Source organism: Giraffa tippelskirchi, chromosome 5 (genome assembly GCF_054371585.1).
Source record: "Giraffa tippelskirchi isolate mGirTip1 chromosome 5, T2T-mGirTip1v1.2.pri, whole genome shotgun sequence".
Taxonomy (NCBI): domain Eukaryota; kingdom Metazoa; phylum Chordata; class Mammalia; order Artiodactyla; family Giraffidae; genus Giraffa; species Giraffa tippelskirchi.
In genome coordinates, this window is record NC_137279.1 from 115,212,045 (window position 1) to 115,235,971 (window position 23,927).

Sequence of the window (23,927 nt, forward strand, 5' to 3'; positions counted from 1 at the left end):
ATTGACAAGACTTTTCCGGAAAAGCTTCTCATGACGCTTTGGCTCCTGTCTCCTAACCAAGAATTTTCAAACCACAGCAGTTTCCCGATGAGCAAAACCAAGACATCTACTCAAGCCTTGAGCTGTAGAACACAGGACTAGCCTTCATTTAAAGATGCATGTGAAGAAACCTTTATGTTTTTAAAGTTGGCTTACCAATGGATTTTATCCTTAACCTATCACATGTGGTCTAATCATATTCTCAATCTCCAAAATGAAATTTAAACTTCAATTGGACCTTTTGCTTTATAATTTATATTCAGTGCATTTGTCTCAGTGAAACCTTTGGTTCGCAGGAAGTGTGTCAATCACACTGTGCAAACTGTAATTCCAGGTGGTGCAGGCCTCCACTGAGAATGCAACTAGCCTGTTAGCACAAATCTGCCACCTGCAGATTCAGCTTATTGCCTGAGTTGAGTCTTCACACTCACCACATTTGTATACACATACAACATCCCCGCACTTAACATGAAATATGCAATTCAAAAAGGTTGTCTCACCATTGCACAGAATGTCTCAGGAGGGTCTCCACAGGTAATGTCTGGAGGATCCAGTTTCACTTTCAGATATTTTGTCATGTCTGTGGATTCCGGCTGACAGGCCATGTAATCCCAAACTTTCCCTTCTTCTGTATAAATCTGAGTCTTACACACATCATAATGTCCCCACACTAAAGGGTAGGGCTGCATCACTGAGGACACTGTAACCCAAAGGGCATGAATTGACAGGAATCTTGACAAATACATCTCTAAATTCTTGGCAGTCTTCGTGGTAACTAAAGCAGCTGATCTATGTCTATACGTAGGTAAGTTTGTATATCAAAAAAAGAAAAAGAAAAGAAAAAGAAGATGAGACTTCAACGTAGATTCCAAAACTAAAAGTGAAGGGTTCATATATTGCACATGTTCAGGTATATTGAAGACTTTGGTGGAAGCCTAGCATACTTGTGCACTAGGCATTAGCAACAACTTGCAGCTTTTTCATTGTCCTAAAACGGATCTATTAGCCTTGGGTCTCGTTTGGTTCTTTATAAAAGATGTCCAGTAGCAGATACTGATTTATCAAAATGATGGCTCTCCTATTATACATCCAATAACCCTGGGTGCTCGATGCTCACAGTTCACAAGGGATGCTCAGGCGCACTGAGGTATCAGTAGCTAAAGCAAAAGGACGAGTGTCTATCGCTCGATGTCTGCTTCCCATCAATCATTCTTTTCTTCTGGCACCAACACCCTTTTAGAAACAATAAGAATAAGAGTTATTGTCCCACAATCAATGCATTACAAAATATATGATATGTTGACATTTGGGAGGTTAGATGCAATATGAAGCAAATTGGTGTAATATGGATAACCTTTACTCAGCTGCTTTGCTAGAATGAGCAAACCACAGAAATCATTCACATTAGGAAGAAGTTTGATATGAAGGATTTAACTCTTCCATAACAAAGACAGACGTTTGCATTCCAGGTGACTTACAGGTTTTCACTTCAAAAATTATATTCCCATCTTGACAAAACTGAAAGCAAGCAGCTAGATTTAAACATTTCTTCATATATTGCAGTGCTGGAAAATCCTCCAGGGGAACAATGGGGGAAATGAGTGCTTTTATAATAATGGCAAAGAAGTGACAACTACTTCTATGCCTTTTGTCTCTTGGCAAAGAGACCCTAAAAATCTACAAATTCCTTGTACATTTCTTAGCTTTTGTTAACTGGAGTGAAAAACCAGCATTGTTGGCACAAGCCTGTCCCTTTGGATTTGCTCATTATATTGGAAGAATTTAGCATCTTTTGTTTAGTTGCATTTAGTGATAAAGATAACTTGGCTCTCTGAAAAAAATATACAAAAATAAAACCAAAGGAGCAAATTTTCCTTTCATAAGAATTTTCTATTTTCTTACATCTTTTTATAGCCATTACATCTGCATTTGCAGTTACTCTCTGTAACAGAAGAAGGGAATTTGTCCCAAAGGCAAATATAATACGCTGCTTTAAAACTAAAAGCTCTGTAGTAAAACGCACAGTTTAAAATGCACATATAAAAATAGCTGAGGGTGAGTTAACAGGCCATGAAGCAGAATAATATGGCACTAATTCTAAGAGAAAATAAAAATTACTGTTTAAAAGTACTTTTGGCTAACTGATAATACAGCCTACATACAATGAGTACAAGTCATTGGTGAGTTTAACTGGCAACTTTTCTCTTTAGAGATCACTGTCTAAATCTAAACAAACAATAATATTTGGAATCCAGGTGTAAGAAGAGTGCATTTGCTTAATTAGCTGATTTATATTGTCACAGTCCCAACAATTAAGTATTTTTTAATGTAAAAGGACAAAAAAGTCTACAATTTTAGGAAACACCATACAGACCCTTTAATTCACACTAGGCGGTTTAAATATGGAAGTTCACTGTCCTCACACAATCTTATAGAAGGAATCTACTATATTTAAATAATATACCATCTTAAAATGAACTAAGCCACAGAGACTATGAAATGCCAACAGATGGTTGAATTGTGTTTCCATAGCAAAGTAATTTATAATAATTGCTTTATGGATGCAAGTGCAATTTTCATTATATTCAATTCATAAAATGTTATCATACTGCTGCAATTTGTGATATTTTCTATTAGGAAAAGTGTTGAATATTTGAGTTCCTATGAAGCAATAATTAGCAGTTTGTCTAAACATGTATAAACTACAGATTTGAGTCTGCCTCTTTCTTGTAATGTAGACTATATTGTGCTCAGTACATTTTGAAATCTTAAACCAAAAAGAAAAAAATCACAGAGAAGTAAATGTTGTGGCTACTATAGCCTTCTGCTTTTTTCAGATTCATTAGTAATTTTAAGTTGATACTTTCAGAAGCAGCTGACATTTTGACAATTAATAATCTGAAAAGGTATTAAAATAATACAAATTTGCATTTTCTAGATGCATTTTTCAACTGCGTTTACTACTTTATTATAATAAGAACAAACACTTTCATGGAGGGGGGAATGGAGGGGAGGGAAAAGTAGGCATTATAACTGAAACAGTGTAAAATCTACTACACCAGAAATTATTAACTTAAATTCTTAGTTTCAAAAACATAACAACATGTTAATCAGCACCATATACTCTTGAAGACCTGAGATGAACTGCTTTAAGTTTAAAATGAGTGAGCACAACAAGCTAATTTTTAATATTATTTTTAAAATATGACCTTAAGTATATATTTGAATTCTCTGAGATTAATCACATTTTAATCAATAAATATTATTCCCCCTAATCTGCTCATTCTTCACTACTGTCTTCATCCACTTTTTTGCCTCAGTTGGATCATAAAATGAAGGATGACCATATAAATTTCTGTTAAAAATTTGGTCACTAAGGAAATATATGGGAACCTGGTACTATTGCCTGACACAAGTGCAATCCCAGTGCAACGAATTCTCATTAAAGTACACCAGAATTATAATGATGGTCATTACACAGAATTATGGACTACACCATTGATCGAATCTAGAAAACTGACGAAGAAAAATGCAGAGGAGTGCAAGACATTTGAATATTAGGCAGTTGCAGGACTGTGCGACAGACATTCTTGACAAGAAGCAGCCAATTATAGCTTAAATTTCTGGCACATAACCAGTTGTGATTAATAGTTTTCCATTACATTACAGACATATTATTAATGTATTAAAAATGTCAAGCTTTGGCAAGCACTAATATGGCATGGCTCAGTTAGTCTGCAGAATTTACACTTAATGAGCTCCCATTGACACAGGAAAAGATATTGACCGCAGCATATTACAAATCAGGAGCAGAGGGTCACTAAGCTGTTCTTTAACATAATTATTTGATTTCATTCCAGCTTTTATGTTTGTAGCATCACTTAGTGCGTATCCTTCACATTAGGATCTCCTTACTTTTCATTGACATACACTTCAAAGAAAATCCTCTTACTTTAAAATCAGTAAGAAACTAATAAATCTATGAACTTCCATGCCACACAATGGAAAAGAAGCCCCTGTCAAAATCAGGAATTTTCTATTAAAGTATAATTAAGGAGTTTTCAAAGAAAATAAAATGATTTTAAAATAGAACATGATTTACCCCTTAACCTCTATTACCTAATGGCACCAGTTCCCATCTGGCTGTGCTTTCAACCAGGTTAAAATCACCAATAGCATCTTCAAAGCTAGGTCATTACAGCAAATAGCCAGGCAAACCGATTATGAGGACAGTCAATGACATATCTGGGGATTTAATATACCAAACCAATCCCTTCTTGCCCATAACTGAACTAATTGCCAAGTAACGTGGACTTTGAATTTGTCTCAAGTGCTCACCTAAATGTGAGCAGCTTCAGAAGAGCTCTGCACAGTCCCATTTCTAGTTCTTAACTTTGTGAACCCTGGGAACTCACTGTAATCAAATAGTGCCATCATCTCTACCTGTGCACTAAAGTATTAGGAAGTCCTCTTTGATAGAAATACCCATTAATATGCCATGAGTACTCCACAGACCTCTGACTGGTGTATAAATTTGCAAAGCCAATATGAAAATATAAAGTTATGTCATGCCTTCAAGTTGATAGATGTTACTGATCTGGACTAAAATGAGCTATAAAATGGCTTTGCATACAAGGAACATATCTTTTCCCAGGATTCTGTAGCTAATTCCCTTCCACCTTGGGTTAACTTTGCATAAGGCATTTCACAGGTCTTTTCCTTCATTAGAAAAGAAGCCTCCTAAATATTACATGGAAATAATAATGATCAAAACTATAGACAATTACATGCTAAAAACAACTGCCAATTTCATCAACAAAGAGGAAAACATTGACAGTAAATCCACTAACTCTAGCTGGCTCTCAGTATCCATTTTATTATATAATCTCACGAGGAGGCGGGGGTGGTGATAGTAGGCTATTTATTCCATAAATACTCAGCTCTTCAGGGGCACCTGAAATAGACAGTTATTGACTCATTCCTCATAGACATTAAGAATTTTATAAATATGCATGTTTCTGAATGGGAAGGAACAAAAAGAACACTGACTATAATCATATTCCATTGAGTGAAAAATACAAGGAGATAAAGACATACACAAATTCCATAACATATCAAAATTAGCAGCTTCCAACACTGTCATAATGAGATTGACTAAATGGGACATTTAACATATATTAAATGCTCTCTGCATTTATTTATGTGTTATGAAGAAAGCATATTCTAGTCATCTTAATGGGAGACATTTGCTTCTATCCTTTTGTTAACTATCTTTCAAGATAAAGAAATTTAACATGTACTACAACATCATTGGCATATTTTACTCACACTTGATTGGGTATTATGAGCAACTGCCTATCAGGAGATTCTTAGTAAAACCAAATGGCACACCTTAGTAGTATTTGAAAGATCTCTGCTTTCACCAAGAGAATAATGATTATGGAAATTAGAAAACATATATTTTGCAGGATGTTTTGGGATGGAATAATACATAAAATTATTTCATAATCAGTTAAGTCTAGAACAAATATGCTGTTTTATTAATGTAGAACAACAAATCTTTCATTGTCTTGTAGGGAAGTTCAGAAATCCAAGGTTTCAAGTACACATTTGAGAAAATCTACACCCACCTAAAGTTTTGAAACAAAATTCTGGATTCTGAAGATAAAATTGTTTTTAAAAGTACACTAAATCTCTTACTGACCTATAATATAATTCACACACACACATTTTTCTGTTAACATATAATTAATTTTCTGAGTTGTACAAAATTTTCTTTCCAATTGACTTGGTGTTTTTGTAACTCTAAAACTCTCCAAATCTTTACAACAGTTAAAAAATGTATCAACTAAGTGTGTAATGGTTTAATTTTTTTGAATTAGTATTTGATCTGTTTGTTTTTTTCAGAATAATAACAGAGGCACCACTTACAAACATACAAAAGGAAACAAAAAAATATATTAGCATCCTTCTAAAAAGCTAACCTGAAATACATACATCCAGTGAAAGCTGACAAAACAAAAATATCACTAGGAAAAACAGCTTTATGTGCATATAAAATCAACATCAACTGTTTTCTTACAAAATGTTAGGATCACCTTTTTAAATTTTCACAATAGGAAGTGTCGCCAAATTAATAGCCAACTATATGGAATTTTGAATTCCCTCATGTTGGTCTTCAGTGGTGAAACAGATCTTATTTCATGGCACCCAAAAAGAATAGGAAATATACCCATTATGTATGTAAGCTAGAAAATCTTTCTGTATGAAACACTTGCATTTTTTTTCTTTGCATGCTAAGCCACATGCAAAGAACCAAATTTCGTCTTAAAGAAAAACTGAAAGTTACTTATCTTCCAAAAGATTCTTGAACAGTTATTGAGCTGATCTTCCTTTGCCAAAGAGAAAGGGGGTGAGGGGAGTTTAAGGCATTCAAAGTGGCAGTTCAAAATACTTATATGAAACCTGCAATTAATTCCCCAAAGGTTAGAGATGACCTCAAGGACTAGACAAATCAGAAAAATGTTGCCCCTGCTGCGAAAAAGAGAATTTCTGGAAAACTTTTTTCTAACAAGCTGAACCATTAAGTATATCTGAATAAATGATTTTGTTACAAGATTTTTTTCTATTTTCCCCCAATTCTGTACAATAAAACTTTTAGTATTTTCAGTCATAAAGTAGGGCCTTATTTCTAGAGCAAATCTACTGCCAGATACACCATATGTTTAGTAGAATTCTGAATCTTACTCAGAATTTTCCATTCCAAAGATTGACAAACTGTTATGATAATGAGTGGTTCCATTACCATTCCCTGAGAAGAATGGGGGAGGAGGTGGAAAACAAAAGCCTCTACACTCTGGAAATCTGTACCTGATGTGAGGATGGAAACGCAATCTCTAACTTTTTGAAACAAAGTTGCTTAAAATCTCCACTAGGAATTTTCCTCCCCTCCCCTGTAAAATGACAGCCTCCTAAGTGCATTTCTGGAAAAGAAAAAAGAAAAGAAAGAGGGGCGGGGGAGTCTCTAAAGTGATGTTACTAAAAGAAACAGCAGAGGGCGCAGTTTCTTTTTTTATCTAAGTTTTCCTGTGTATGAATCACTTAATTGGTTATTTTGGGCCCAATAATACTCAGTATTATTTGTATTATATATAGACATCCACAGATCCATACAGGAGAGCAATTCAATGTCCCTAGCCGAATCCATCAACTGATTAATGCAATGCCAGTAAAGAATCTGAGAAAATATTCCAAACAACATTCCTATACCAAGTCTTTCCCTCTGTCAATTTTCCCTTCTCTCCAGCTGCACAATATGGGATAGTAAGGCTTTAATCTCGCACCAATAAAGGAGATTAAAAGAAAGGAACTTCAAAAGCTCAGTGTGGCCACCAGCTCCACAGGGCCGTCAAGAGGGCAAGTTTTTTTTTTCCCCAAGCAAGGACAACTGGCAAATAAAGAGAGAAAATAAAGAAAAAAGAACGCTCCGATGCTTTATGTGTGGTCAGGTGTGTGTGTGTGTGAGAGAAAGAGAGAGCGACAGACAGTGGGGAGCGAGCTGTGTGTCTGTGAGTCCGTCGATGGAAGCACGGACCCCGCGCCCAGGCACTGGGTACAACACACAGACTCGTAGCCTGCCCGGGGCGCACACCAGGAAGACGTGTGTGGGTGTGAGAGTGTGCGGGCTGTGTGCGCTCAGAGGTTCTGCGCGCTGCCTCCTTAAGGCGCTTCACAAAGTTCCTCGCCCACCCGGAGCCTTCCCTCCCGCCTGTGGACTGCGCGTGTGGGGTGGGGGCGGCAGGGAGGGGGAGTCGAGGGGAGGGAAGGAGGAAGCCAGGGGGAGAGGGGCAAAGGGAAGACGCGCGGGTCGCTGCAGGAGCGGGAAGCCAGCGGCACTCACCATGGGGCCCGTTCGCTAGGCGCCCGGCTGGAGACCAGCCGACGGCGCGGGGCGGCGGCCGAGCCCAGCCTGGTGCGCCTCGGGCGGCGGCCGCAGCAGCGGAGCCCCGGGCGGCGCTGGGCGGGCGGCGGCTCTTACCGCCGAGCCATCTCCGAGGCGCGGGCGGAGCGGGAGAGATGGGGGTGTGGACCGGAGCGCCGCGGCCCGGCCGCCGCACCCCTAGGTCCCGGTTGCGCCTGGCCCGTAGCACGAGAGGACCCCACGGACGCAGAACCCCGCGCCCGCCCACCAGTCCCCGCCGCTTAATTACCTTCGCCTCTGGCCCCGGAGTCGGGGGTGGGGGCAGCCTCCTGCACGTCGCCCCCTCTCGGAGCCCTAGCCGAAAGGGGGAATTCCTTCCCGTTGACGTCCTCTTCCGAAATGCAAAAGATCAGTGACTTTGACAGGTAGATGAGGGGGAGGGAATAGGGGTGGGCGGAGAGGAAGGGAAGATGAGAAAGGTGCCTCTCCCTCCAAAAATATAGTGATATTAATAATGAAATCGCAGCCTTCGGGAGGTCTTGCCAGCCCAGTCCTCTGCTTGCCGGGTCTCCTCCGCGCCTCCTCGCGCACTGCCTCTGCCACTTCTCGCCTTAAACTTTACTGAGGGTTTTTTTTTTTCTTTTTTTCTTTTTTTTCCCCTATTCTTTTTTTTTTTTTTAAGCTGAAGGACGACTTCCTGATTTCCCGGGGATCAGAACCAGCGGTCCGGTGGTTCTACCCCGCTTGGCACAGCTTTCATTTTATTTTCAGCCGAAGACGTTGAGCTTACTCAGAAGGGACATAAATCAGGACAATTAGCATTGGCGCCAAGAAGATCCTCTAGTACCAATTTCGTCCGGGCTTCCTTCGCGCATTCCTCCACTCAAGTCAGAAATGTCACTGCACATAGCGTTGATGGCTGCGAGATGCGACGCACCCAAAGTCCATTTGATAAAATATACATGGCCCGCGATGCTTCTGGATTGCGGTTCCCGGGCTCCCCGCCCCCGCCCGCGGCGCCTGGCCGGACCCTGCTCTGAGCCGGCAGCGAGCTCTCTGCAAACTTAGGGACGCGTACAAATTAAAGAGTGAACGCAAGGGCCGGAGAAGAGAAAGAAAGAAGCAAGCCGGGGGAAACTGCAGCCCTTGGAAGGGTGGCATGTACGTTTCACTTAAAAGCAGATCTTCTGCAACTGCCAGCAAGTGGAAGGATTGCAAACCTTATACTACCTCGAGACCTGGGCGCTCCGAGCGGTCCTAACTCCGTCCTGCTCGCTCTAACCGCCGCTGCCGCCGCTCCGGGACCTCGGAGTACTGAGGCTCAGCGACCACCCTTCACCTCCCCCACCCTTAGCTCGCCCACCCGAGCGCGGTCTCCAGTATCTCTTCACGTACCTTCCACTCATGCCCGCGCCCGTCCCATCCCTCACTCCTGGCTCTTCTCTAGAAAACCTTCCCTAAGCACACCCCTCACTCCTAGCTGTGATCTCAATGGTGTTTTTCAACCAACAATTCCCTTGCCCAGCCAGCGGCCCCTGCAGCGCAAGCCTCGAACTTCCTTATTTAGAAATTCATTCTTCTTTGGAAAGTTGAAGAGAGAGCTGTGCTTTTCTGGCCTCATCAACACTCTGACTGCTGCTGCTGCAAAGTCGCTTCAGTCAGAAAGACAAATGCCCCCGCCCCAAGCCTTCTTTCCCTCGCCAGTGGGGGCTCAGACTTACCCGGGATTTCATTCATAGCTACACACTAACGTCAAGGGAGAGGGTGGGGATCCAGACTTACTTACACAGGGAGAGACTTTAATTAAAAAGACTATTGCAACAGGGGGAAAAGCTCCGATCTCACGAATACATCTGTAAGCATCTCAAAATCAAACAGAAACGGCTTTTGTATCGTAAGGGGCATAAGCAGTAGGGAAAGCTGGTCAGGTGAGAGGGAGTAAAACCCATGATGAAACCAGCTGGTTTGATAAGAAATGTGTCTTTGTGGTACACCGATTTGGGGGGTAAATTGACAAAAAAGCATGTTCTGCATTTTTGTGTTTGCTTCAGATTTGGGCCAAGTTCAGAGTGCAGTGGGCCAGAAATTGTCAAACTCAAGTTTGTTAAAGACAAAGCAGAGGATAAGAAATGGCAGTTGTGAACACTTGGTCACTTGCTTCATGCCTCACAATGGAAGCATGGAGCTGAGGGCAGAGAGTGGTGACTAGGGGTGGTGTGGCAGAAGGGTGCACAAGGGAGAAGCTTGTTGAACTGAGCCCGTAACAGATCCTTCTTGGCCCTGAGCAGCCAGAATGGAGGCAGGAATTCCAAGCACCTTTACCCTAGACCCTGTAACAGCTCCGAGGCCATCCTGAGAGGTGAATCCTCTCCCAGCTGACTCCCTCCAGTTCAGGAAGCTGTGACTTCCTTGCTTTCCTCCTTCCTACTTCCACATTCAAGCACTGATGGTGAAGAAAGGAGTTATCTGCAGGGGTAAACTCCACAAAGGCCTTCTTAAACAGTGACCCTTTGCCAGCTCTCTACCCAAGCTTCTCCAGAGTCTAAATATACTGATTATAGGGAGATGCCACTCACCACCTAACCCTCCCTCATGGGCTAGCAGAGCCTCCTCCCTTCTGAGAAGCCAGTATAGCTGGAGAAACAACACCCACAGCAGCTCTCTCCAGTCTCAGTGGCCTTCTGGCCTGAGCACTGAGATACACACAGCTCTCATCCTTACCTTTCCCCCTGCCCTTTTCTCTCAAGCCAAGAAAACTTCTGAGTTTCCATTCTCAGCTTTGTTTGATCATTTTAAGTGTTTCTCCAGTAAAAATAAAGAAAAGAAATCTGTCCAGAGATTAGGAGATTCTCTTCTAGGATATACCAAGATCTTTGTGATATTGGCTCCCAACCTGGAGAAAATTCCCTTTTCAGCTGTCAAAGACTCAGAACTAACCTCCTTCCCCTTCTTCCTATACTATACCTTCCCCCATTTCCAGGGTCTCTTTGACTTGGAGGAAGACATCAGTCCCAAATAAGTCCAATATGTGAATGGGGGACCCTCTCCAGGTAAGGAGCTTCTCCCACTCCAAGAGTAATAGTCTTCCACAGGTGAATTTTTCTCTCAAACATCTGCTCTGATCTTCTCAGATTCAGTAAATCACCAACTAAACAAGTCAAATAAACTCTGAGCAGGAATTTGAATCCCCAAGGAGACTTTTCAGTATTAAAACCCTTTCTCCTCCAGATCATGATCCCTCCTCTAGTGGGGATTGGAGGGAAGGACATTTTCTCCAAAAAAAAGAGTTTTGGGTGGATTTGAAATATCTTCTTAAAATGAGATATTGTGAATTTACATTTTAAACCAGTTTCCCTGAACATACCTTTGCATATTTATTTACATAATCAAATAAAGAGCAGTCAGTAATTTACCTAGCTATTTTCTTGGCATCTTTTCTCTATCATCCTTTGCTTCTTCCACTTGTATGTGTGTATGCATGCATATATATACATATATATGTTTATATATGTTAAATATATATCTTTTTAACTTTCTTTCAAAGAATGATTTTTTTTTACTTAAATTTTCTTTTTTTTTTTATTAATTTATTTATTTTAGTTGGGGGCTAATTACTTTACAATATTGTAGTGGTTTTTGCCATACACTGACATGAATCAGCCATGGGTTTACATGTGTTCCCCATCCTGAACCCCCCTCCCACATCCCTCCCCATCCCATCCCTCTGGGTCATCCCACTGCCCCATCCCTGAGCATTTGTCTCATGCATCGAACCTGGAATGGCGTTCTATGTCACATATGATAATATACATGTTTCAGTGCTATTCTCTCAGATCGTCCCACCCTCACCTTCTCCCACAGAGTCCATAAGACTGTTCTGTGCATCTGTGTCTCTTATTCTGTCTCACATATAGGGTTATTACCATCTTTCAAACTCCATATATATGCATTAGTATACTGTATTGGTGTTTTTCTTTCTGGCTTACTTCACTCTGTATAATGGGCTCCAGTTTTATCCATCTCAATAGAACTGATTCAAATTTATTCTTTTTAATGGCTGAGTAATATTCCATTGTGTATATGTACCACTGTTTCCTTATCCATTCTTCTGATGATGGGCATCTAGGTTGCTTCCATGTCCTGGCTATTATAAACAGTGCTGCGATGAACATTGGGGTACACGTGTCTCTTTCAATTCTGGTTTCCTCAGTGTGTATGCCCAGCAGTGGGATTGCTGGGTCATATGGCAGTTCTATTCCGTTTTTTAAGGAATCTCCACACTGTTCTCCATAGTGGCTGTACTAGTTTGCATTCCCACCAACAGTGTAAGAGGGTTCCCTTTTCTCCACACCCTCTCCAGCATTTATTGCTTGTAGACTTTTGGATAGCAGCCATTCTGACTGGCGTGAAATGGTACCTCATTGTGGTTTTGATTTGCATTTCTCTAATAATGAGTGATGTTGAGCATCTTTTCATGTGTTTGTTAGCCATCTGTATGTCTTCTTTGGAGAAATGTCTGTTTCATTCTTTGGCTCATTTTTTGATTGGGTCGTTTATTTTTCTGCAATCGAGCCGCAGGAGTTGCTTGTATATTTTTGAGATTAATTCTTTGTCCATTGCTTCATTTGCTATTATTTTCTCCCATTCCGAAGGCTGTCTTTTCACCTTGCTTATAGTTTCCTTTGTTGTGCAAAAGCTTTTAAGTTTAATTAGGTCCCATTTGTTTATTTTTGCTTTTATTTCCAATATTCTGGGAGGTGGGTCATAGAGGAGCCTGCTGTGATTTATGTTGGAGAGTGTTTTGCCTATGTTTTCCTCTAGGAGATTTATAGTTTCTGGTCTTACGTTTAGATGTTTAATCTATTTTGAGTTTATTTTTGTGGATGGTGTTAGAAAGTGTTCTAGTTTCATTCTTTTACAAGTGGTTGACCAGTTTTCCCAACACCACTTGTTAATGAGATTGTCTTTTCTCCATTGTATATGCTTGCTTCCTTTGTTGAAGATAAGCTGTCCATAGGTGTGTGGATTTATCTCTGGGCTTTCTATTTTGTACCATTGATCTATATTTCTGTTTTTTACTTAAATTTTCAACTCTACTTTTCTTTCTCTCCCTTTAGAGGAGAATTATTTGATCTTTCAGTTCTCTGACTTCAGATCTCTGGCTGGTTTCCATGCATTCCTCACTCTTCTTCAACTTAGATTTTCATCTATTTGTAATTCTGTTAGGTCTCTGTTGTTCATTTTTCTAGGTTATTAAAACCTGCTTAAAAACCTTCTTTTTAGAGATTTAACAGGGTTGTTTAAATACTTGCAGTGTCAACATAACAAACTGGTAGTGGTAGCATAATTGCAATGTTGTTGCTCATTGTTCAGTCATTCAGTCATGTATAACTCTTTGTAACCCCATGGACTGCAGCACACAGGCTTCCACGTCCTTCACTATCTCCCAGAGTTTGCTCAAACGCATGTCCATTGAGTTGGTGACACCATCCAACCATCTCATTCTCTGTTGCCCCCTTCTCCTTCTGTCCTCAATCTTTCCCAGCATCAGGGTCTTTTCCAATGAGTTGGCTCTTCACTTCAGGTGGCCAAAGTATTGAAGCTTTTTGCAATGTATCTGGTCCAAAAAGATATGTGTCTTTCTATAAATACTGTAAAGTACTTGATATAAAGTAGGTACAAGAGAAATGTTTCTTGCAGGTGCAAATAATTTTTTTTTTCATTCCCAGAACTCAGTAATAGTCTTCTTGGTAACAAGAATTAATTCCTACTATATTAAACTAAAATTTAGATGTCTAAAATATCCAAATAATGGACGAGCCCTATTTGGCCAACTGTGTACTATGTGATAGATGCTTTCTTAACTGCTGCTTGTGTCCCAGTAGAAACATTCTTCCTAGTAGTTATAAAACCTTTAGCTCTTTCTTGTCTCCACTCTGTGCTCAGGGACATGCTTTATTACAGAGTCATTAGCAGTGTAGTTTTGACAGGTTTTGAAGTTCCTTACCTAACATGATTTTTTACTGCTTAAATATTTTGACATTTAAACCTCTCATAAGTCCTAAGCATCTGGTATGGGCTCCATCACTGACTGTACTGGCATTTTCCTGTTATAGATGTATCAAGTACACTTTTCTGGAAATTTTAAACTTACAAGCCCAAATTATCCAAATATCAAGCATACCCAACACTGGTAGATCAATACCTCATTTTGTTCTTCTGAAGACTGATAGCAGACCAAAGGACATATGGTTTTAATATAAGAAAATACATATATTGACTGTGTCACTGATTCTAGAACATGAATAATAGCAGATTGCACAAGCCATTAATAGTCAATGACTGATACAAGGAACAGGACCTTTAGCATCCACGTTCTTTCTAATATATGGCATTGTGTAAAATGGCTTGAAAATAATAAAAATTAGCTTCTTTGATTAAAATAAAATGAAAAAATTTAACAAAATGTGGGTTTTGATATTTTTCCAAAAGAAAGCATACTAACCTAAGAAATGAATTTTGTCCAATAAACATTTCATGTTATCTTTTCTATTCCAACTTTATGACCTGTGAATAGTGTTCTTAATTTAACCTATCTCACCCATAAGAAGTCGGTTCTACTGAGATGGATGAAACTGGAGCCCATTATACAGAGTGAAGTAAGCCAGAAAGAAAAACAACAATACAGTATACTAATGCATATATATGGAATTTGAAAGATGGTAACGATAACCCTATATGCAAGACAGAATAAGAGACACAGATGCATAGAACAATTTTATGGACTCTGAGGGAGAAGGTGAGGGTGGGACGTTCTGGGAGAATAGCATTGAAACATGTATATTATCATATGTGAAACAGAACACCATTCCATGTTCGATGCATGAGACAAGAGCTCAGGGCCGGGGCAATGGGATGACCCAGAGGGATGGGATGGGGAGGGAGGTGGGAGGGGGGTCCAGGAAGGGGAACACATGTAAACCCATGGCTGATTCATGTCAATGTATGGCAAAAACTATTACAATATTGTAAAGTAATTAGCCCCCAACTAAAATAAATAAATTTATTTAAAAAAATAAAAATAAAAAAATAAAAAATAAAAAAAAAGAAGTCAATAGAAATCATGTCTTAATTTTTATGCTTTTAGAGCACTGTGACACTAGGTGTTTTTATCCAACCAGTAAAATCTGTCAAAATCATGACACCCTGGGTCTTTTTTGACCTATTTATTTTTTCTTTTTGAGACTCAAAACACACAGTCAGTATTTGTTTAACAGTTTATCTTTTTTTCCAAGGCTACATAAAGAGGCATCTGAGCAATGGGTTTGGATAATGTTATGGTCTGAACAAACTCAGTAAGCCTCCATGAACTTGTATTTTGTGCATGTGTGTCTGTGTGCGCGCGTGCTTAGTTTGTCTAAGATCATTAACTTATTTCTTGAGAAAAGGAGTTCCCACAATTAGTGTGTTGGCTGGAAAGTTGCACTCTAAAAAGTTAACAGCTGTGGCAATTTTCTCAAATGTAATCTTCATGTTTTCAATTATTCTCCAAGAACAAAAGCAGCAGCCTTTCTAAACTGAGAAGAAAAATATATGAAGGAAGACTGTGCGTGCATGCTGAGTCGCTTCAGTCATGTCCAACTCTTTACAACCCCCATGGACTGTAGCCTGCCAGGCTCCTCTGTTCATGGGATTCTTCAGGCAAGAATACTGAAGTGGGTTGCCATGTCCTCCTCCAGGGGATCTTTCCTACTCAGGGATCCAAACCTTATGTCTTTTGCATTGACAGGTGTGTTCTTTACCACTAGCGCCACCTGGGAAGCCCAGGTGGGTTCTGAGTAATACCCTTGAGTAATACCCCTTGCCTAATTTAAAGATTTTTCCATGAAAGATCTTTCCAGTGGTTCTTTCTTTAAATTTAATAAATGATAATGGAAGCCACACAACCTGCTAGGTGCTAGAGGAAGTGTAAAACTCGCATACTATCTCTGCTGCTGCTGCTGCTAAGTCGCTTCAGTCGTGTCCAACTCTGTGCGACTCCATAGACGGCAGCCCACCAGGCTCCCCCGTCCCTGGGATTCTACAGGCAAGAACACTGGAGTGGGTTGACATTTCCTCCTCCAATGCATGAAAGTGAAAAGTGAAAGTGAAGTCGCTCAGTCAGGTCCAACTCCTAGCAACCCCATGGACTGCAGCCTACCAGGCTCCTCCGTCCATGGGATTTTCCAGGCAAGAGTACTGGAGTGGGGTGCCATCGCCTTCTCCGCATACTCTTTCTCATGCTTTACTATTATGTAGGATAAGAGAGTTAAGACTAGCTGTAATGTGCATCTTTAATATTACACTACAGGTTGCTTAAGAGAAATGCAGTAATAATGGTCAAGTCTGGGCACTTGTTTTATATCCAGGATGGGGGAAAGATGCAAACATTTAAGATGATGGTACAGGGTTTCCAAGATCTCTGTCAGGCCGTTGGCCAAGACTACAATAGAGCCCAGCCTCTTGTTTAAGAGTCTCTGTAAGAGGTTCTTATACTGTAAATGTGAGGTACAATGCAATCAGGGCTGAGCTAAAATCTGGTAAATTAACCACTACAATGAGAACATCCATGATGAAATATTGTCCAAGAACAGAAAAATAGCAGACACAAAGAGAAGTCTAAGATTACAGGGCAACACTGGTTTGAGTTGTATTCTACCCAGATGTTTCTCCCTGCTTTTCTTAACTTCTGCTTTTGAGTTTAGTTTGAAATTTACTGTTCTGAAATGATTGCCTTGACTGCTGTTTTTATCGGCTCAATGGCTTCCATCGGTTAGCATCTATGCTGAATGGAAGCAATGGAGATAAGCTGGGTTGGTTTCCAGTGAGGAAGATGGGTTTGTGCCAAGCGGCCTTTATGTCCCAGTGAGCTGTCATCTCCTTTGGCAAGAATGCTCTCTCCTGTACAGTAGATGACTAATTCTCTTAAATCCTGCCTCAATGTGTAAAAGAGAAGAATGAAATCAGAGGCACTATGAATTCTCTTCTTACTTCAATAAGCCAGAAAGAAACTCAATTGTCAGTTCTCCAAACTTTGAAATCCCATAGAAAATAGCACAATCATAAGATTCCTATGATATCATAGAAATTATTTCTTGTTCCCCTCCTCCTTCCTTTTTCCTTATTCTGAAACAAGAATTGAACACCTCCTCTATATTAGGAACGACATTAGAAATAACAAGATGAATAAGGCAGTCCTTTCCTATAGTTTATAGTCTGTTAGAGAAGATGGACTTGTAAACAAACAGTGTAATATTACCATGGGAGCTGAGATTAAAACTCAAGGGAGCAGGTAAACCCCAAAGGAAACAGTGTCTGATATTCCTTGGTGAACCCTGGAAAAGCTAATGAAGGGGTACATGACCTACATCTCAAAAGATGAGTAGGCATTCATCCAGCAGACAAAGGAGCAAAAGGCCTTCTGACCAGGAAGCAGGAGGAACAAAGTCAGAGGCCTAATACAATTGGGCATGTTTTGGCACTTCCAAGTCGTTTGGTATGAATGCAGCTCATAGCTTCATACGGATGGCCTTCACAGTGAATGCTTATGAGCTTTTGACATGGAAAATCTATAACAAGAATTGAGAGCAATACAAGAGAAAATCAAGAGAAAGAACATATCCTATGCTATTTAGGTTGAAACATATGAACATGTTAAAAATTTACCATTATTGACCTACAAAAATGGCAACTTTAGGTCTCAGCCTAATAGGATCAGATACTGCCCATTCAGTTCTAAATAATCTGTGTTAAGTAATTGAAAACAGCAAATAATTTGTAGAACTTACATAGTTGCTTTTGAATACATTATAAGCCTTATTTTGGCAGGAGCTATACCTTCCTAATGAGCTTTTGTGCTTAGGTGGTATTAAAATTCGTTGGATTTCCCTGAGTAAGCACAGTAAGCGGGAGAATGTGGTTGCAGAGCAGACTGGTGACCAGGAAACCCAAGGTTAAACATTTAACCAGGGGTAAGCCACACATGAATAATGAAGCGTTGAGTAATTAGTAATTATAGACACCAATTAAGCATTAATATAAAAGAACCAGTCTTCAATCATTCCACCATGGTTTACATTTTTGCTATATAAGTGGAGGGAAAAAAAATGAAAGTGTTAATCACTCAGTCGTGTCTGACTATTTGCAACCCCATGGACTGCAGCCCTCTAGGCTCCTCTGTCCATGGACTTTTCCAGGCAAGAACACTGGAGTGGGTAGACATTCCCTTCTCCAGGGGATCTTCCCAACCCAGGGATCAAACTTGGGTCTCCAACATTGCAAGCAGATTCTTTAATGTCTGATAAGTGTGCTTCAGATTTTCATTGGAGAATAACTACTTGTCAAAAAGAAGTGGAGAACAAAATAAAACAAGACAGAAAAAGTTGCAAAAATTCAAGAAATTTAAAAGCATTAGGCATAATAGAAAGGAACAGAAACAAATCGATGTTTCTAGTAACCAGTATTTCTCTAAATCAAAGCAAAATTCAGATTTTTTTTTTTTTTTTTTTTTTATTGTTCGGTGAAGATGGGGACAGTTAATCAAGCTTTTTAACTGTTTATGGCCAAAACGTCAAGAGATGTATTGGTGATAAGGGAAAAATAATGATCTGGTTTTATTTTTCACCTGCTCTCCCCACATACTCCCAGCTGCCTTCTCCATTTATAAACCTTAGTTTTCTTGATATCTATGTAAAATGAGACTTGGGAAACTACTTCTCTCCTCAGCTGTTTCCCTGAAACTATATCTGCCCCCACTTGTCTGAAGGCTGAGTTTGCAATAGAGAGAGAGCTAGACTTTCAGTTAGCATATATCATGGTATGGTATATATATTACTGTTAAGATGTTGCAATTGTCCTCATATTAAGAATTGATTGATAGTCAAGGAGAGCTGAATGCTCATAGCTCTTTTAAGCAATGAGAAGCAGAACCCCCAGACTTTGAGCAACAGAAAATCTGAGACTGACTTAAATACAGGTTTAGTTTAAAATCATTATATGTTTGGATCCTTCAGATAATTTTTTTTTTTAGAAAATCTAGTGATAGTGTACTGACTAAGAGCCAACTGAGACCTCATTAAGACACTTTCCTGCTAGGGGATTTTGCGTTAACTGATCTCACTTCTCTGGGCCGTAACTACCTAACTGTAAAATAAGGAAGTTGAGTTAGATGACTTTAAATTCTCAGATTGGGGTTCATGGACATCCATGGCTTTGGGGGCTTGCTAAAAAGCAGGTTCCTGAATCAGCACCTCCACAAGCGATTCTTATTTAAGTACATTGCATTTTGAGGTTTCTTCTAGCTTTTGCATTTTGAGTCTTGCTTTGAGGTTGGGATTAATTTAAATGAAAGCTGATACAAAAAGAAGTGTACTTGTCACCTTACTGGATAACAGAAGAGGATCTCTGATTTCTCAAAGTTGTATATAAATTTCTGTATATTAGAATTAAGTGGGATATATGTTTGATTCCCTAAAAGATCAGATAGAATGAAGGCCTGGGAACTTGAAATCATATTTTTAAGAAAGGAAGAAATCAAGCATTTGACTCATAATACAGTTAATTTGTAACTGTGCTCACTAAGGCCCAATTTCTGGAACATACGTATTAACTATAAGCTATCATAAATCTCTCTCCTAGAAGTGAATTATTTGATTTGTAAACACCATTTCTCTGAGATCTACCATAAGGTCTAGTCATGAGGTGTTAAAAGCTTTTAAACTTTATATTCTGGTTGAGTTTTTTCAGAATTAGTTAGTGACTATTGGGTTTTCTTTACCAGCACTCATTAATATATCTATACAAAATGCCCTTGTGAATTATTATAATCAGACTTCCATAAAGGTAAAACTTCCAAAACAATTTAGATTAAAAGCTTATCAAACTATACCTAAGAATGTGTACATTTTATGTATATTCGTGTATTTTCTGTGTATTCAAGTTAAAGTCATTATGAAATGTAATGTGATACATCGGTAAATTCTCAAAGCTCAGAATTCATTGCTTGACCTTAGGTAATAGGCTTAATCTTTCTGAGCCTCCCTTTCCTCAGCTGTAAGAAATGGGAATAATGCTGAGTATCTTATAGTATTGCTGTGAAGAATAAATATGATATTGGGTTTAAAAAACACTTTCAAATATTAATTATTTACCTCCCATATTATAGTATTGACCTTTCCATTATTAGTATGTCAGCATAAATTCTTAAATTTACTCAGTAAATAAGCATTTTGGGGACCATTTATACCACTTCTAATACTGTGCTAAATACTTTGGAATATATAGGCATATAACCTATAATTTTTATGCTTAAGACAATTTTTACTTAAAGATTTTATAACAGTATCACACAGTGTAAGGTTTAAAACTGAAAAACAAATTTTTACAACTGACTGGAAAATGAATACAATGGGTCTTCAAAGATCAGGGAGTGTTCCCCTGAAGGAGGAGGGAGGAGGAAGGAAGACCTGTTAGGGTTTTAGTAGAAAAGTGATGGAGAGAGTTTCAGCAGGAGAGAGAACAAAGGCAGGGGAGCCCAGAAGTCACCTCATTTTCAGGATACTGTGGGGATGCAAAGCCACTCAGGTTAAGGTATCATGCTAGGAAACTGTAGGCATATGTTTGGAATAGTATATCAATAGAAATAAGGTCATTGCTCCTTGAATTTCAAAGTGAAGAATTTTAAATTAATCTAAGAAATAATGTAGAACAATTAAGAGTTCTGAGCAGAGGAAATTCATGAATAATGTGGTATTTTTTTAATTAATTTTTCTGGAAGTTATATTCATAACAAATCCAAGTTCAGAGAATATTAGAAGCAGGGAGAGAAAATGGGAGGCTACTACATGAAGCCAGTTAGACAATGGAGAGTCATGTCTGACTCTTTGTGACCCCATGGACTGTAGCTCACCAGGCTCCTCTGTCCATGGGATTCTCCAGGCAAGAACACTGGAGTGGGTTGTCATGCCCTCCTCAATGACAGTGACTTATACTAAAATGGTACTTGTTGAATACCAGGCCACCTTACCTGCCTCCTGAGAAATCTGTATGCAGGTCAAGAAGTAACAGTTAGAACCAGACATGGAACAACGGACTGGTTCCAAATTGGGAAATGAGTACGTCAAGGCTGTATACTGTCACCCTGCTTATTTAATTTATATGCAGAGTACATCATGAGAAATGGCGGGCTGGAGGAAGCACAAGCTGGAATTAAGATTGCCAGGAAAAATATCAATAACTTCAAATATACAGATAACACCTCCCTTACGGCAGAAAGTGAAGAGGAACTAAAGAGCCTGTTGATGAAGGTGAAAGAGGAGAGTGAAAAAGCTGTCTTAAAACTCAGCATTCAAAAAACTAAGATCATGGCATCTGGCCCCATCACTTCATGGCAAATAGATGGGGAAACAATGGAAACAGTGACATACTCTATTTTCCTGGGCTCCAAAATCAGTGCAGATGGTGATTGCAGCCATGAAATTAAAAAACGCTTGCTCCTTGGAAGGAAAGCTATGACCAACCTAGACAGCATATTCAAAAGCAGAAACATTACTTTCCCAACAAAGGTCTGTCTAGTCAAAGCTATGGTTTTTCCAGTAGTCATGTATGGATGTGAAAGTTGGACCATAAAGAAAGCTGACAACAAAGAACTGATGCTTTTGAATTGTGGTGTTGGAGAAGACTCTTGAGAGTCCCTTGGACTCCAAGGAGATCAAACCGGTCAATTCTAAAGGTAATCAGTCCTGAATATTCATTGGAAGGACTGATGCTGAAGCTGAAACTCCAATACTTTGGCCACCTGATGTGAAGAACTGACTCATTGGAAAAGGACCCAATGCTGGGAAAGATTGAAGGCAGGAGGAGAGGGGAGGACAGAGGATGAAATGGTTGAATGGCATCACTGACTTCATGGACATGAGTTTGAGCAGGCTCTGGGAGTTGCTGATGGACAGGGCAGCCTGGCGTGCTGTAGTCTACAGGGTCGTAAAGAGTCGGAAATGACTGAGCTACTGAACTGGTACTTGTTGACATGAAGAAAAACATAGATACGTGAGGAAATGGTGAAATTTCTGACAGAATTTATTTATACAAACATAATTTTAAGTTAAATAATTCTTTTAAATTAGATGAGAATGAGAAGTCCTATAAAACATTTACAATTTCAACATTCTTTAAGTGTTCAAAATGCACTTACCTTTTCTTCATTCAAAAGAAACTTACTGAGTGCATAATATGGGCATTGTTCTAGGAGCTTGGGATTCAGTGGTAAACAAAACAAAGACAGAACTCATGAACTTTACATTCTAGTTGAAGGATAAAGGATATACCAACGAACATAATGAACAAGTAAAATATCCACCTGTTTGAAAGAGGATAATATATGGAAACAAGAAAATGTAGAACAGGATATTAGGGATTAAGAGTGATACGCTAAGGGCAAGTTGCATTGCAAAATAGAGTGGTCAGTATAGACCTCACAGAGAAGATGATATTGAGCAGAGAGTTTAGGAGGAAGGAGATATTTGTGGGAAGAGCAAACAACTAGCCTCCTTGACATATTGAAAGATGGCCAGCATGGCTAGAGATTTAAGATAGTGCTTTTAAAATCTTATGGAAACTTATAGCAAATCACATTAATTCATGTTTGTGTAACTCTTCAAGGCTTAATATATTTGTACTGTTTAAGTCTTTAGGGGAAAATGTTATATATTTTTGGACATGGAAAACAGTCCTCTTCATGCTTGATGTCAGCCAGTATTATTATTTTTTATTATAGCATTGATTTTTGTATGGAAATTTCATTTCTATATTTTTATGGGAAGTTTTTTCAAAACTCCTTTGCTTCTTTTTTAATTGTGCTGCCACTATATTTCAGAAAGGGTTTCAGACCACTTATAATAATACATAAAATATGACCCTGAAAAGGGAGCAGAAACAAAGTGTAACGAGAAATAAGGCTTAAGATGCCCATCATAATGTCCATGAACCACACATTTCTCCCAAAGCTTACTGCTGCTGCTGCTGCTAAGTCGCGTCAGTCGTGTCCGACTCTGTGTGACCCCATAGACGGCAGCCCACCAGGCTCCCCCATCCCTGGGATTCTCCAGGCAAGAGTACTGGAGTAGGTTGCCATTTCCTTCTAGTGGACAACAAAAAAGAAAAAAAATCTTACAGTTTAATTAATAATATCTACTAGATTAAAAATAAAAAACTAGGTATATAGGAAAAGTATAACTGTTCTTTGTAATAAGACCAGCATGGATTTTTCCTGAGAGTCCTCAAAAGACACTATGATGTGATTAAATAACATTTTTTTTGCAACATCTTTGCCAAAGAAATGAATAGTGAGGAAAAAATGTTTCATGGAAAAAGCACTTTAATTCAAGACTTCAATTGATTATCTTGAGCACCTCTGGGAAAGTTGTGGGATATACATGCAATTGTATTTGTTTTAGCAAAAAAGAATCTCATTTTCTCACTTAAGATGTCACATAACCATTTATTTGCAAACTCTACAAACTACATCTCTGTCCCTTGTTCAGTACAGAATTCAAACCACGGGAATTTGGATGAGATTCTCGGTTTTGTTACACATCTTTATAAAAATGCTAAAGAATGAGACTGGAACACTTTGTCTGTTGCTGGCAAGCTGCTGAGCCTGAGTATCACAGAGCCTGGAAGCCACAACATCATAACTAAGGTCAAACTGGAAGGCTTAATTGTCCCTAGTCCAGTTGTACCAAAATTGTTAAATTTGGGGTGGTGGGAAACACTTAAGTATCATTTGTATATGCGGCCAAGAATGAACAACTTCTGACTAACTAGCAAATAAATAATCAGTAGCTGTAGAGGTGCTGCAAAGCAACATTATGATCAAAAACACAAATTAAGATGCTTCCCAGGTGACGAAGTGGTAAAGAATCCTCCTGCC

General features: G+C 39.2%; 1 protein-coding gene across 8 annotated transcripts in view; it reads right to left on the bottom strand.

Moving 5' to 3' along the window:
• NTNG1 (netrin G1) overlaps positions 1–23,927 on the bottom strand; it is a 398,647-nt gene that overhangs the window by 348,120 nt on the left and 26,600 nt on the right. For 3 of the 8 annotated variants that reach the window (XM_081493870.1, XM_081493864.1, XM_081493867.1), the window contains exons 1-2: positions 8,250–9,594; positions 540–1,272 (exon numbers count right to left, since the gene is read on the bottom strand). In XM_081493870.1, the coding sequence (XP_081349996.1) occupies positions 540–785 (246 nt within the window). In that variant the 5' untranslated portion in view covers positions 786–1,272; positions 8,250–9,594. Of the gene's footprint in view, positions 1–539; positions 1,273–7,939; positions 9,595–23,927 lie in introns of those variants that run through there. The other 5 variants (XM_081493866.1, XM_081493865.1, XM_081493871.1 and 2 more) reach the window with 4 other exon arrangements.